The following is a 12,512-nucleotide window of genomic DNA, read 5'->3' on the forward strand; positions in this document are numbered from 1 at the left end:
TTTAAATGCTTTTCAACTTTATTCTTACTGGGAGGGTAGTGGCATCCCGACATGTCACATCATCCAATGAAAACTGGCAGGGACTGTATCAGGCTCCTATCTCACCCAGCATTTATCGTATTAAGTGTTGCAGTAATCTTTGCTTGGCTGTAGTGCTTTCTTCAGCCTGCAGACATGGTATTCCCAATTCCAGGTACTTTTGCTGGGGCAAGACCAGAGTAATCAGCACTAACAGAAAGGGAAAGTAACCAGATGTGAAGCACAGCAACCATATGATGAGCAACATGTCAGGCTGGTACTGCACAGTATTTGTACAAACCAGTCAAAAACAGGTATTGCAAATGGATGTGGAAAATTATAATAGTTACAAATATGATCAAGTGCTTTGGATGGACTTCCCTGAAAAGAGAACATCTGTTCAGGAATAAATGTAACTGCTTCAAAAAAGAAGAAAATAAAATGTACCTAGTGATCCTGAAATCAACTTCTCCATTGGATAAATATATTTGAAATAGTTGTACAGTTCACAGTGGCATAAAGTTCTCTGATTGCTTGAGTGCTTGAAAATATCTCATCAGTAAAAAAATACCAGAGCTGGGGGAGGAAAACCCTCTCTCTGAATTCTGTACATGGGCAAATGCACAGGTTTTGGCAGACATCAGGTCATTGGATCCATGGGAAACCAGCAGCATTGCAGGACTGCAGATCACAAGTCTGGGGATGGAGGATAAGAGGAATAGTAAGGCCCATTTTCCTGCAATGAGAACAGAATAAATAGTCGAATAAAAGCCTTCTCCAACACACCTTGGTACAATGGATGATAATACAGAAGCAGATGTAAATAGGTACTCCTAACTACTTTTTCCATGAATACAGTGACCACCACAATTCAACCAGAACAGGACTGTACTGGTAATCAGGCAAAAAAAGGCCCTGTTTTTGCCTTTGTTTTAAACACAAAATACAGGTTAAAATTCAGCTAAAACCGTAATGCAAGGAAACCGCAAATGCTAGGATAGCCAGTCATTCCCTTCAAGACAAAGTTGCCTACGCAGACATGCAGCTGTGTCTGCTACTTTGTAGTTAAGAGTACATCCTCATTTGGTTGATTTGAATGGTGCAAGCCATATGCATTCCACCATTTGTATAGAGACCTGAGAGGAGGATGAATCCACACGATGAATGGCAAGGCATCCTACTACAGTTCCATTTTCTGTTGCCTTTTTTTTCCTTGATACATGAGAAAGGAAAAGAAAAGACAGCTTTTTTTTTCAGTAGGTGTAAAGTATACAGCACATATATGACATGAATTTTATCTTCTGCACAGGCTTTTAGCATGTTATCTTACAGTTCTTGGCTGAAGAAAGCTAGTCTGCCTCCTATGCATATAGGAGGCTGCACTACTGAGAATGGAGTCTGCTTCTTGTCCCCTCCTTGGACAAATATTGAAAAAAAAATCTACGAAAATCGTTAGTCAGAAGAAAAACTAGACTCTCTAGGAAGTCTCCCCTCTTTCTTCTCCACATTCTTAATACACGGAGGTCAACCCCTTTACAGGTTTTGCAGAGCAGAATGGGAGATACACAATAACTACACTTGGGAACACAGATACTTGCCGCATGAAATCACTTACCCTGGCATCATACTCAAGGACAAAAGGGGGAAGATCAATCTGTTCTGGGGGTATGGCTGTGAATAACTGCTGAAGGCTTTCCACATAGTGGATTTTGTCCTTTAGCCCTGAGACTGTAAAGGTTGTGAAAAACCATGCCGAGACCTGAAAATAAACCCCAACAAAAACTAATTAAGATGGTGTTGTTTCAAAACCTTCAAGTTGAACATAATATTCCAAATCAGGCTTGAATTACACTTGAAGCATTGATACCATTGCAATAACACAACGAGGTCAGGAAGTACACACCAATGAGTGCTAGCAAGCTTTAGAGCTTTAAAGCTAGCGCATCTGACTCCATGCTAGCTTCTTCTCCTCCCCAGCTGCCAGTTTAAGGTCCCCTCTTTCTACTGTAGAATAGTGACAGCTATTCTGCTACTTTTGTCTTAAAAAAAAAAAAGTCTACGTAGCAACATGTTTTCACTTCAGGTTTAGCCAGCTCAGAATATGATCTATCTGACTTGATAACTGACAGAAGCAATTTCAACCCCTTGCCTTTAAATTTTCGAAGAAAAGGGCAGTTCTAGGGAGAGAGACTTCCAACAGTTCTGCTGAAAACTCCTCTCTGCTTTGGGTTGGTGGAAAGCAAGTGTGTCCCCTTCTATTTTATCACATTCCTTAAATAACAAAGTCTTATCAACTTATTCTACAAGATTTTACTGGAAGTACATGTACCTCTGTGTTTGAGTGTAAATGGGATAAGGAGTTTTTGTTTTGCACAGGCCAGTAAGACACCATCCATACCTTGGAAAGCTGTTAAATACTGCTGTTTAGATTGATGGTGCAAACTTTTAAAGCTTTTAAACCCACCTTCTCCAAAATTGAGCACTATATTACTTATTTCTTATCTAGGCTGATAGAATGAATGGAAAAGAAGAAAACTTCCAAGAAGCAGAGGCTGCTGTTCTGCAGGTCACATATGCTCATATCGGGGAGGGGAGGGTCAAGGGCCCATGATAGGTGGCATGCAGGTCACTGAATTTTTCCAAACTTCGGATAAAATTCAGTTGGGTTTCTGCTAATAGAAGCTGAACTTCTGGAAAGTAAAAATCAAGTAAAATACCTTTTGCTGACAGACTATATATTAACATGGTAGCTGGGAGGGAAAGAATTCATTTTTTTTCCAGCTTCAGATATTAATATCGTTACACAAAAGTTACTGAAATGCACATAGAAACCTGGCTGAAAGGATGTTGCTACTGGATGAAGAAATTCTTGAGACATTCCAAGCTGGGAGACCATACAGAAGAGTAACAGTGGTCAGGAAAAGAGCATCAATCTAAACTCCATATAATCAGAGACAAGGATGACTTAGTCATCCTCCAGAGGAGGAGACTGAGTCAAATACAGTGTTGCTCTGAAAGTTCTGGAAAGTAAAGCTCTGGCTGAGCAGGGTAATGAGAAAGAAAGCTTACATGTTTATCTGCCAACACCCAAAATGTTCTTTTCTTTTCTACTATATACCTCACCTTTGAACGAAATGTTGGATGGACAAAATACAGTGCCTTCAAATTCCTCTTGTACCTGATTTAAAGAAAGGAAAAAACTCTTAAAAGTGACTTCTAATCAAGCTTACCTAGACAACAGAACTGTCAAAATATAGATCATTTTGTTTAACTGCCTGTGATGCAATTTTACAAAGCTAGATCTCATATAAGGGCAGATACCAGGAGAGTAAATGTAAAGAGAAAAAAATAGCAGAATGATTATCTTTCTGGCAAAGATATAGCCTGCCATCTTTTATGTGGACAGTGAATATTATAGACAACTTAAGACTGCCAGGGTTACCCAAGCCTCTTCCGTCACAACCAGCAACAGACCTCTCACAACGTCAGGTTCCAGAAGCTCTACATCTGGACAGTCAGACCATACACCCAGTATGTTTCTCTAACAGCTAACAAAAGGGAGACTTCAGAGGACAACACTTCCTGATTTCATAGATGGTTTTGAGTAGAGAGCAGTTTTCGGAGAAGAGAAGGCTTTGTGGAGACTGTACAGTGGCCCTCCAGTACCTAAAGGGGGCCTACAGGAAAGCTGGGGAAGGACTATCAGGAAGTGCAGTAATAGACAAGGGAATGGCTTTAAACTAAAATTGGACAGATTTAGATTAGGTATTTGGAAGAAATTCTTTCCTATGAGGGTGGTGAGGCACTGGAACAGGTTGCCAAGAGAAGCTGTGGATGTCCCATCCCTGGAAGTGTTCAAAGGCCAGGTAGGATGGAGCTTGGAGCAGCCTGATCTAGTGGTAGGTGTTCCTGCCCATGGCAGGGGGAGTGGAACTGGATGAGCCTTAAGGTCCCTTCCAACCCAACCCATTCTATGATTCTGTGAGTAGGAAAGATGACAGATTTCACTTCTTTTTGCCTTTGTTACTTACTTAGGTCTTTGTCCTAGCACAATGAATAAATGGGAAACCGGATAAAAGGAATGACAAACATTTGCACAGCACAGAGGGGTTCTTCTCCTATTGACACTCACTTGGCATCAACAACATCATAGAGTTTCTTCAAGAAATTAGAGTCTAGTTGATTGTAATCATTTGTGAGCGTATGGAAATACACTAGGACATATTCCTTCACTGCAATATGATCCATGACGTGGATGAAATACAGAAGAGCCTGAGATGGAAAGAAGTGAAATTTATATATGCAAAGAACTCTTTCACAGTTGCATTATATTTTAATATGCTTTCTTCAATTCATTCAAATATCAGGAATCATGAAGCTGGGTGGCATTCTGTTTGAGCTACAAAAGCAAGGTGAACACTCCAAGTCTTGAACTTGACTGTAATCACTTGGATGTCTTTTTTTGTCTAACTGACTTCACAGAGAAAGTTTTGCTGTTTACATGAAAAACTCATTTAACTTGTTACATTTCACTTTCCATATCTTCCAGTTACAGAAGCAGAGCAAGTCTTACTTTCTGAGAAGAAAACCAACAATTTTCTCTGAAAACAGTCCAGTTCCTCCTCCAGAAAAGCCACCCCAAGACATACAAAGCATATAGGGGAATAAGTTTTGATCTGTCTATGAAAATATTTTTTATTTAATCTCTTAAGTCTTCTACAGATAACACTTCTAGAATTAACACTAAAGTACTCTTATAATCTGACTTCACAACCTGAACATTCACATTCAACCTACACAACTCTAGTATTGCAAAGTCTTACCTTTTCCATGTCTATCAATGTTACAGGGATATTCCTTCCAACCACTACCATTACTGTGCGACCAAAGTTATCCACACCTACAAGAGAAAGAAAAATATTACTCAGAACTCCTCCCAGTCATGTCAGGTTTCAGAATTGGTCCTTTTTAAACTAGGAAGAACCAGGGAGAACCAACTCAGAATTTTTACAATGCTTCTGGTTTCCATCTCAAAAATGGAGGAAATATGCTAGAGTTATTTACTATGCCAGTGGCTATTCTGGTCCAGAAAAGAAGGTGGCATCACATCCTAGAAACTTAAGTTTCAAGGACTGTTATGTTACATTGACTGTGTATTCTACATTTACCTAAATTTCAAGAAGTAAGTCTACAACATGCCTTGTCTAAAACAAAATAATCTAATATTTAAGTTTCAGAGTAGAAGGTATCACGCAGTCTTGATATTTGCACAAAAATCATTTTAAGTGTCTGGATTTTCAGAAGGCCAAAGTGCTGAACAGACTCTCTCTGCAGAACCATGAGCTACATAAATACAGCTATACTTTTGAAAGCTTGAGCACTTTTCTCTTTCTGTCATGGTGCAAAGCAGCAACAAGCCACTTGGGACTCTGGCAAGTTTTACGTCCAAATGTGGCATTACCTAAAGAGGAAAAAGGAATGAAAAAGGACATATTCCCTGCCTCTGGTTCCCATGCTGCAAGGGTCTAGCAGCCAGTATCTCCCACCAAACTCATCTGGATGTTGATTCTCTCCCTAGTTTCCTTATCTACCAGACTCAAGGCTGCAAGGTGTTCCTCTTGTGGTACTATGTCACTAGTCCTATGAGAGAGATACAGAGGAGAGCAACACAAACCCAAGCTGAGGGTAAAGGAAGAAAGCCATTTTCTTCAGGAAAGCTCTACTAACAGTTGCTTTGGTAACTGCTTATTCTCTGCACTAATCACCTGAAAGCAACATTAATTCCTTTGCAACCAAAGGGTGGACATTATTCAGACTGAACAATAAATTCTCACATAGAGCTTCTTATACATTGGCTAAATCTAACTACTGATTTACATCTAAAGTTGCTAGCAAGAAAGCTCTTGCACATCAGAAAGCATAACTGCACCTCCCTGCTACTGTTGCTAAACTAACCACAGAATATTACTTTTTTTTGTTTAAACTGCCATTCACACTAAGTTCATTCTTCCTCTGAGACTATTGATGGTTGCATTCTACAGACAAATTCAGAATATGCATATATCCTCAGACTGTTAAAGAGGAGCTGTTGGGGAGCTTACCACACAGTCTTTCAAAGTCAGTCAAGAAAGAACATGAAAATACCAGATTTACTACAGAGGTGCTGCCTAGTTCCTGACCAGGTTTCTAACTTGATGATACGATGTATTGTACTCAAATTCCAAAGAAAATATCATATTTTTATTTTATATTTTTACTTTAAGACAGGGTCATCACCATAGCGAGAGTCATCAGTACCATGAACTTACCTGTCTGGTACAAGGCTTTGAGGGAAGCAATATCAGAGAGGTCTTCAGCTCTTGCTTGACATAGCCAGCGATTATAACTAGAAAGTGAAAAACATCTGGTCAGATCTAATCCTCTTTGGGTCAGCATTAGACACCTAAATAAGTATATGGGGAAGGAAGGATAAAACTAGCACTTCATGACCGACCTCTCTTTAATGTGGGTTTCTGATCAATAGAGCTACTTTCAAATTGATAAAGAAGTGTTAAAATAAACATTCAAGTGTCAGTGACTTCCTTAGTGATTTTTACTGGGGCACTGAATATGCACCACCTAGTAACTATTGGTGGTGTTGCATTTGGACTGAAAACATCTCAAAGATTTTTCCATTGAAACATCTCCGTCTCAGCATTTAAAAAACAGAAGGTTTCTTAAAAAAGTCTGTAGGTTGGACCTTACTACTCAGCAACCAGCATCACATATGTATTTTACTTCTTAAATGGTGAGGAATTTAGTGCCTCATTGGAGTAAACAAGGCAAATATCACACCTCAAAGAGTCCCTAGCATGGGACTGGCTTCTTGGAAAGTCGTTATACACATTAAGGCTAATGGCAAAAAAGAAAGAAAAAAAAAGAGGGAAGAAGCATCACCATCCTTTTTTTTTTTAAAATCTTTCTATTTTGAGACAAAGAAAAAACTACTTGCTAGTTACCCAGAGCCTGAGGAGCAAGCAGGCAGTACTAAAAGCCAGTATGACCCCACCACAGAAAGTGATGATTAAACAGTGACACCTTGTGGCAAAGGGATAAACCAGCTGGTCCGATGCACTGGGCATGCTAGAGGATTCATCAATGGCTTCCCTTTTACTGCCCATTTGCTTCAGGCTAGAGAAGCTACCACTGAGGTTCAGGATGACATCAGACCTTACAGATAACAAAGTCATCATGAGAGTTGGCCCTCTGGACTGCTAGCTAACCCAAAACATTCATACAGGCAAGGAAATTCTCACTTCCTCTGATGCTGTTTTTGCAGTGCTGCCTCTGACAACTGTCCCTGAAGGATGAGGCGTCTCTGTTTGTCAACGTCTCCCTCCATGCGGGCAAAAGCATGGGAACCAATGAAAGACAAGTCTGCCTCCAACCCCTCTTCATCTGAAGCATCTGCAGTAGAAACAAAGGCAGCATAAAATGTTCAAGCTGTGTACGAAACAGCAGTGCTGCTGATGAACTGCTAAACATCTCTGCGAGCCAACTCATTCATCATGCTACACACACAAAACCAGTGTACCATGACTATAGCATGCAACTGAGAAATACAGACTCTCTTAAAGTGTTGGTTTGTTTGGAAAATAACTGGGCAAGTCCTAGTTATCACCTTGTAACACACAGAAAACGGTTAATTCTCCCAGGTGGATTCCACAATAAGGTCTGGAGAGAGTGACTTGGGGTTTCCAGTTGTCCTAGTTGTTGTAAGAGGAAAAGTTAGCATGCAGAGGGACATGTGCTGCAGTTTTATTCAGCTTGAAAACTGTACTGTAGAAAGGGCTCACTTCTTCCTTTTATGTTGAAACAGATGCTGTAGAAGAGTGATAACCTGAGTTTGGGTATCTACTACATGGCTGTGCAATGAAGTATGAGAGCACAGGCTTACTTGCTGGCAACCATAACAGAATGCTTCACTGAACTTTTTATCATCAAGGAATATTGTTAAGGCTTCTGGTACTGCCTCTTTGGGCAATTTGGATGATAGGAATTGAGTTTCCCAACTTTAGTATGACATGGTATAGCAACAATGGAACAAGAGTGTAGGATTCCACTACACACATTTGCTCCTATATAAGCAAAACCTGTAATTTCAGAAACTGTTAGCCAGTGACTAAGTGCCTCACACTGATCAGCCACTCTATACTACTCTAGCCAGAGGTTTAGGCAGGGAAAAGAAAAAAAAAAAAGAGAGTAGTCTGAACAGCAAGAGTTGGGACATCAGATATCACACCATGAACAGGAAAATTGTATGCATCTTTGTTGCATATTCAGCCTTATCGCTACCAGTCATGCAAAAGCAGAAAACCTTTGGAAACCATTCCAGATTCTCTGTTTTTGATGGTTTAAGGCCTGGCTTGAAGTGCAAACTTTTCACAGGATTGCTTAATGAAGAAGGCAGAATGTACCATCTATGCCCATTTACACACTGTATTGTTTTGCCATCCACCTCTCACCGTTTCAACCCTGAAACTTAGGCAACCTCTTTATAATGTCTTCTTTCACTGAGCTTTTGAAGCCATTTCCCAAACACTGATTTCTGGATTGATCTAGTTCCTCTACTTTTTAGGGGAGTTTCTGCTGATTTTCATTAAGCACCTACTAGTTTGATGAACGTACTGGATCAACAGAATCTGACCTGGCTAGAAAAAACATTTTAATATGTAACCTACGACAGTCCAGTAACAATAATGCCTTTTTCAGCCAAGCACTGGTATGATTCTGAATGGGAAAAGAAGTTCCTAATCAGCTCAGGAGAAAATTTGCTAAGGGAATGAACTCCCTCACCCTCCCCCCAAAAAATAAAAAGACAGAACAACGGCTTTACCACATCCTCTAACCACTTTCCACGTCGAGACAGAAAGCAGAAGTTACTGCTGTCGAACACACAAAGCTAATGAGGCAACTTGACAATTCTTTTCATTACAGCCTGCCTTCCCACACCACCTCACCCAAGATACCTCTTTGCTCACCGTGTATTTTTTTCTGTTTTTTGCTTACTTTCACAAAGAGATCCTTATTCCAAAATTGAGTTAAGAACTCACCATCTGGAACACCTGGCTTCTCAGTAATTCTGATCTGCCGCTCTGGTACTACAGGCTCCCCTTCCGCATTACCAATATCTGCAGGGAGGTAAGGCAAGGATTGTATCTCTTCTTCCAATGATCTTGGAAAATACAGAGGCAGCAACTTCTGGTAAGTGGCCTATAAATAAGAAAAATGCGTGAAGGTCTGTCACGCATCCTTGCTCTTCAGATATGTAACACCTACCCTTGTAGCAGGTATCTTCTCTGAGGTTTGGAGGCAAAGTGCTACTTTCCTTGATGGCTTACATTGGGCTGCTATTTGGCAATAAAAGCAGATAGCCTTTATCAAGGTTAACTTTTTTTTTTTTGGTGCCACACTGGCAAGTAACCCAGAGAAGATTCTGCTTTAAAATGCATGAACTCAGGTGGACTGAAGATACTTCGGCTTTATAATGAAGTTACAATACATGTAGATGACAAACTTCAGCAAAGGTTGCTTAGATTAAAACGGATCACTACACAGATCACCTTGAGTGATCTGACTGGAAAAAGAATAAACAAGAAACAACCAAGAGAAACCCTCCCCACATGTAGGAAAACAGTGAAAATCAACATTGTAATATTTCACCGCTTGTTCCCTCCAACAGATTAGCAGTTTTAGAACCCCTATTAAGTAATTTCCTTTTGTCATCCAGATGTGAGAGAATCTGAACAGTGTGTGTATTCTGCACAGGAGCAGCTATTATTAAGTCTGATGTGTAAGATATGTCGTCCAAGTTTTGGCTAGGATAAAATAATTTTTCTTCCTAGTAGCTGGTATGGTGCCATGTTTTAGATTTAGGATGAGAACAGTGTTGATAACACACTGATGTTTTAATTGTTGCAGAGCAGTGCTTGCACTGAGTCGAGGACTTTTCAGCTCCTCCTGCTGCCCTGCCAGTGAGGAGGCTGGGGGTGCATAAGGAACTTGGAGGGGGCAAAACCAGAACAGCTGACCCCAACTGACCAAAGGGATATCCCTTAGCACATAGCGTTGTGCTCAACAATAAAACTGAGAGGAGTTGGCTGGGGGAGTAGGGCTGCTGCTCAGGGTCTGGCTGGGCATCGGTCAGCTAGCGTTGAGCAATTGCATTGTGCATCGCTTGGCTTTGTGTATTTTTATCATCATTTTCTCTTCCTTTTCTGTCCTATTAAGCTGTCTGCATCTCAACCCACGAGATTTTACCTTTCTCCCCTCCATCCCCCCCATGCCTCCATGTCACTAGGGGCAGGGGAGGAGTGAGTGAATGGCTGTGTGGTGCTTAGCTACCTGCTGGGTTAAACCACAACAGTCCTTTACATGGCTCATGTGTACACCTTGAGCACTGTGTTCGATGCCATTCATCAGCAACTATTAAACTGGTACAGTGTTCATAACAATTGTGTTTTAACATGCTCTGGGCAGATCTGTCATTATCTCAACCCTTTGTGCCCCATATTGGGTGCCAAAAGGACTGTTGTGGTTTAACCTGACAGGCAGCTAAGCACCACACAGACGTCTGCTCACTCCCCCTCAGTGGAATGGGGCAGAGAATCAGAAAAAAATAATAAAAGAAGTAAAAACTCACGGGTTGAGATAAAGACAGTGGAGTAGGAAAGAAAGGAAGGAAAAATAATAACAATGATAAAAGAACATGCAAACCAAGTGGTGCACGATGCAGTTTCTCACCATCCATCCACTGGCTGATACCCAGCCATGCCTGGAGCAGCAGCGCACACCACCCACCCCCATTTTATCGGGGAGTACAACACCATATAGTATGGGACATCCCTTTGACCAGTTTCAGTCAGCTGTCCTGGCTCTGTCCCCTCCCAGCTTCTTGTGCACCCCGAGCCTCCTTGCTGGCAGGGCAGCATGAGAAGCTGAAAAGTCCTTGACTCAGTGCAAGCACTGCTCTGCAACAACTAGAATATGGGTGCATTATCAGCATTATTCCCACCCTAAATCCAAAACACAGAACCATAACAGCTACTAGGAAGAAAATTAACTCTATTCCAGCCAAAAACAGGACTGAAACTGTTAGCACTTATTTGAAATCAAATCAATAAACATCAAGCTTGTTACTTCAGCAAGCAATGTTTAAGGTCTTTATATGTGAATGGAAATCAGGGCAATCTTTTAAAACAAGAAGACCAAACCTTGTGTAAAGAGCAAGTCTTGCATGAGAAATTCCTGTCTAGCTGGTAGAATGCATCCAGCACAACTGTGTGCTCTAACCTCTAACATTGACTCCTGTTTACGGCTCAGGAACATGGAAGCCAGAAATGGAAAGACTGTAAACAAATCTCTGGTGACTGCTCAAAGTGTACTGGGAAAAAGTACTGGAAAAGATACTGTGCTGATAAGAGACAGAAATAAGCTGTGCAACCAAAAGTCTAAGTGAGACAAGATGATTTGTTAGGGAGAATCCGAGTCCCAGTCTACAGTGCAAGGGTTAATGCTGCTGCTGAGATCAAACACGTCCGTGAATTTTGATGGAAGGAACATCAAAGAGATACCTCTTCGAGCTCAGAGACTGCAAACACAACCTTCTCCAGAGTCTCCCCGTGAATCTCCAGGAACCTTCTAACTGTGCCTGCAAGGAAGAAGAGTAAATGTAGTTAGCAAAATAGGAGAAGAAATTTACACACATGACTACAAGCATAGAAATCAACTGAGTGCAGAACAGAGAAAGACATCCCTCTCCTTGTACAAAATAGCTCCACAGGCAGTACACAAGCATGGATTAAGTGGTGGTTTAACATAAAATGGGTTCTCAGGCACACTGGAAATTCCATCTCCATTCTCTCCTGCTTCTCTCTTTACAGATGGATAAAAAATGAAGAAGTCTCTCTGTGATTTTAGCTTACTAGGCACACCTCAATTTATGGAATGTGATCTTAGTGCCCTGTGAAAAAACAAACCAAAGCCCTCCTTTACCAAGTCTCTGCAAGTTGTCAAAAATGGATATTCCTAGAACAAGTTGTGGTTCCCCCAATTATCAGGAAAGCAACTTGATAAGCAAGCCGTAGCAGAAGCTGGCACAAGGCAGAGTTAGCCACACAAAAACTCAACAGTCAGCTATGCAAAAGCAGCATATAGAAATCATAAATGTAAGTCATGAGAGAATTTATTCCCTCTACTAATTTTTGGACTCCACAAAACTGTAGCATAATCCAAGAACACTGTCAAGTTCCTGAGCATTTGCAGTTTAGGGAGAAATGCTTTGTAACTAAACTCCCAGTCAGATATGTCCTTATATTGCAGCTCAAGGCCTTCATCTGTAATCTTGACAGGTGTCAGGGTCTTCAAGTGCTTTTCTATCAAGATTGCTAAGAGAGAAAATGTCCAAACACATCTATTGGCCTAGCAACATTTTTATCAAGTAGCATACAGCCCTA

General features: G+C 40.9%; 1 protein-coding gene across 1 annotated transcript in view; it reads right to left on the reverse strand.

Annotated features, from left to right (window-relative positions):
• GDAP2 (ganglioside induced differentiation associated protein 2) overlaps window positions 1-12,512 on the reverse strand; it is a 23,617-nt gene continuing 11,105 nt past the window's right edge. Inside the window, exons 6-14 of the mRNA XM_035540323.2 lie at window positions 11,631-11,707; window positions 9,111-9,270; window positions 7,314-7,464; window positions 6,327-6,403; window positions 4,842-4,918; window positions 4,151-4,290; window positions 3,142-3,196; window positions 1,634-1,777; window positions 1-754 (exon numbers count right to left, since the gene is read on the reverse strand). Of these exons, the coding sequence (XP_035396216.1) occupies window positions 707-754; window positions 1,634-1,777; window positions 3,142-3,196; window positions 4,151-4,290; window positions 4,842-4,918; window positions 6,327-6,403; window positions 7,314-7,464; window positions 9,111-9,270; window positions 11,631-11,707 (929 nt within the window). The 3' untranslated portion in view covers window positions 1-706. The remainder of the gene's footprint in view (window positions 755-1,633; window positions 1,778-3,141; window positions 3,197-4,150; window positions 4,291-4,841; window positions 4,919-6,326; window positions 6,404-7,313; window positions 7,465-9,110; window positions 9,271-11,630; window positions 11,708-12,512) is intronic.

This window comes from Cygnus atratus, chromosome 1 (assembly GCF_013377495.2).
Source record: "Cygnus atratus isolate AKBS03 ecotype Queensland, Australia chromosome 1, CAtr_DNAZoo_HiC_assembly, whole genome shotgun sequence".
Lineage (NCBI taxonomy): Eukaryota > Metazoa > Chordata > Aves > Anseriformes > Anatidae > Cygnus > Cygnus atratus.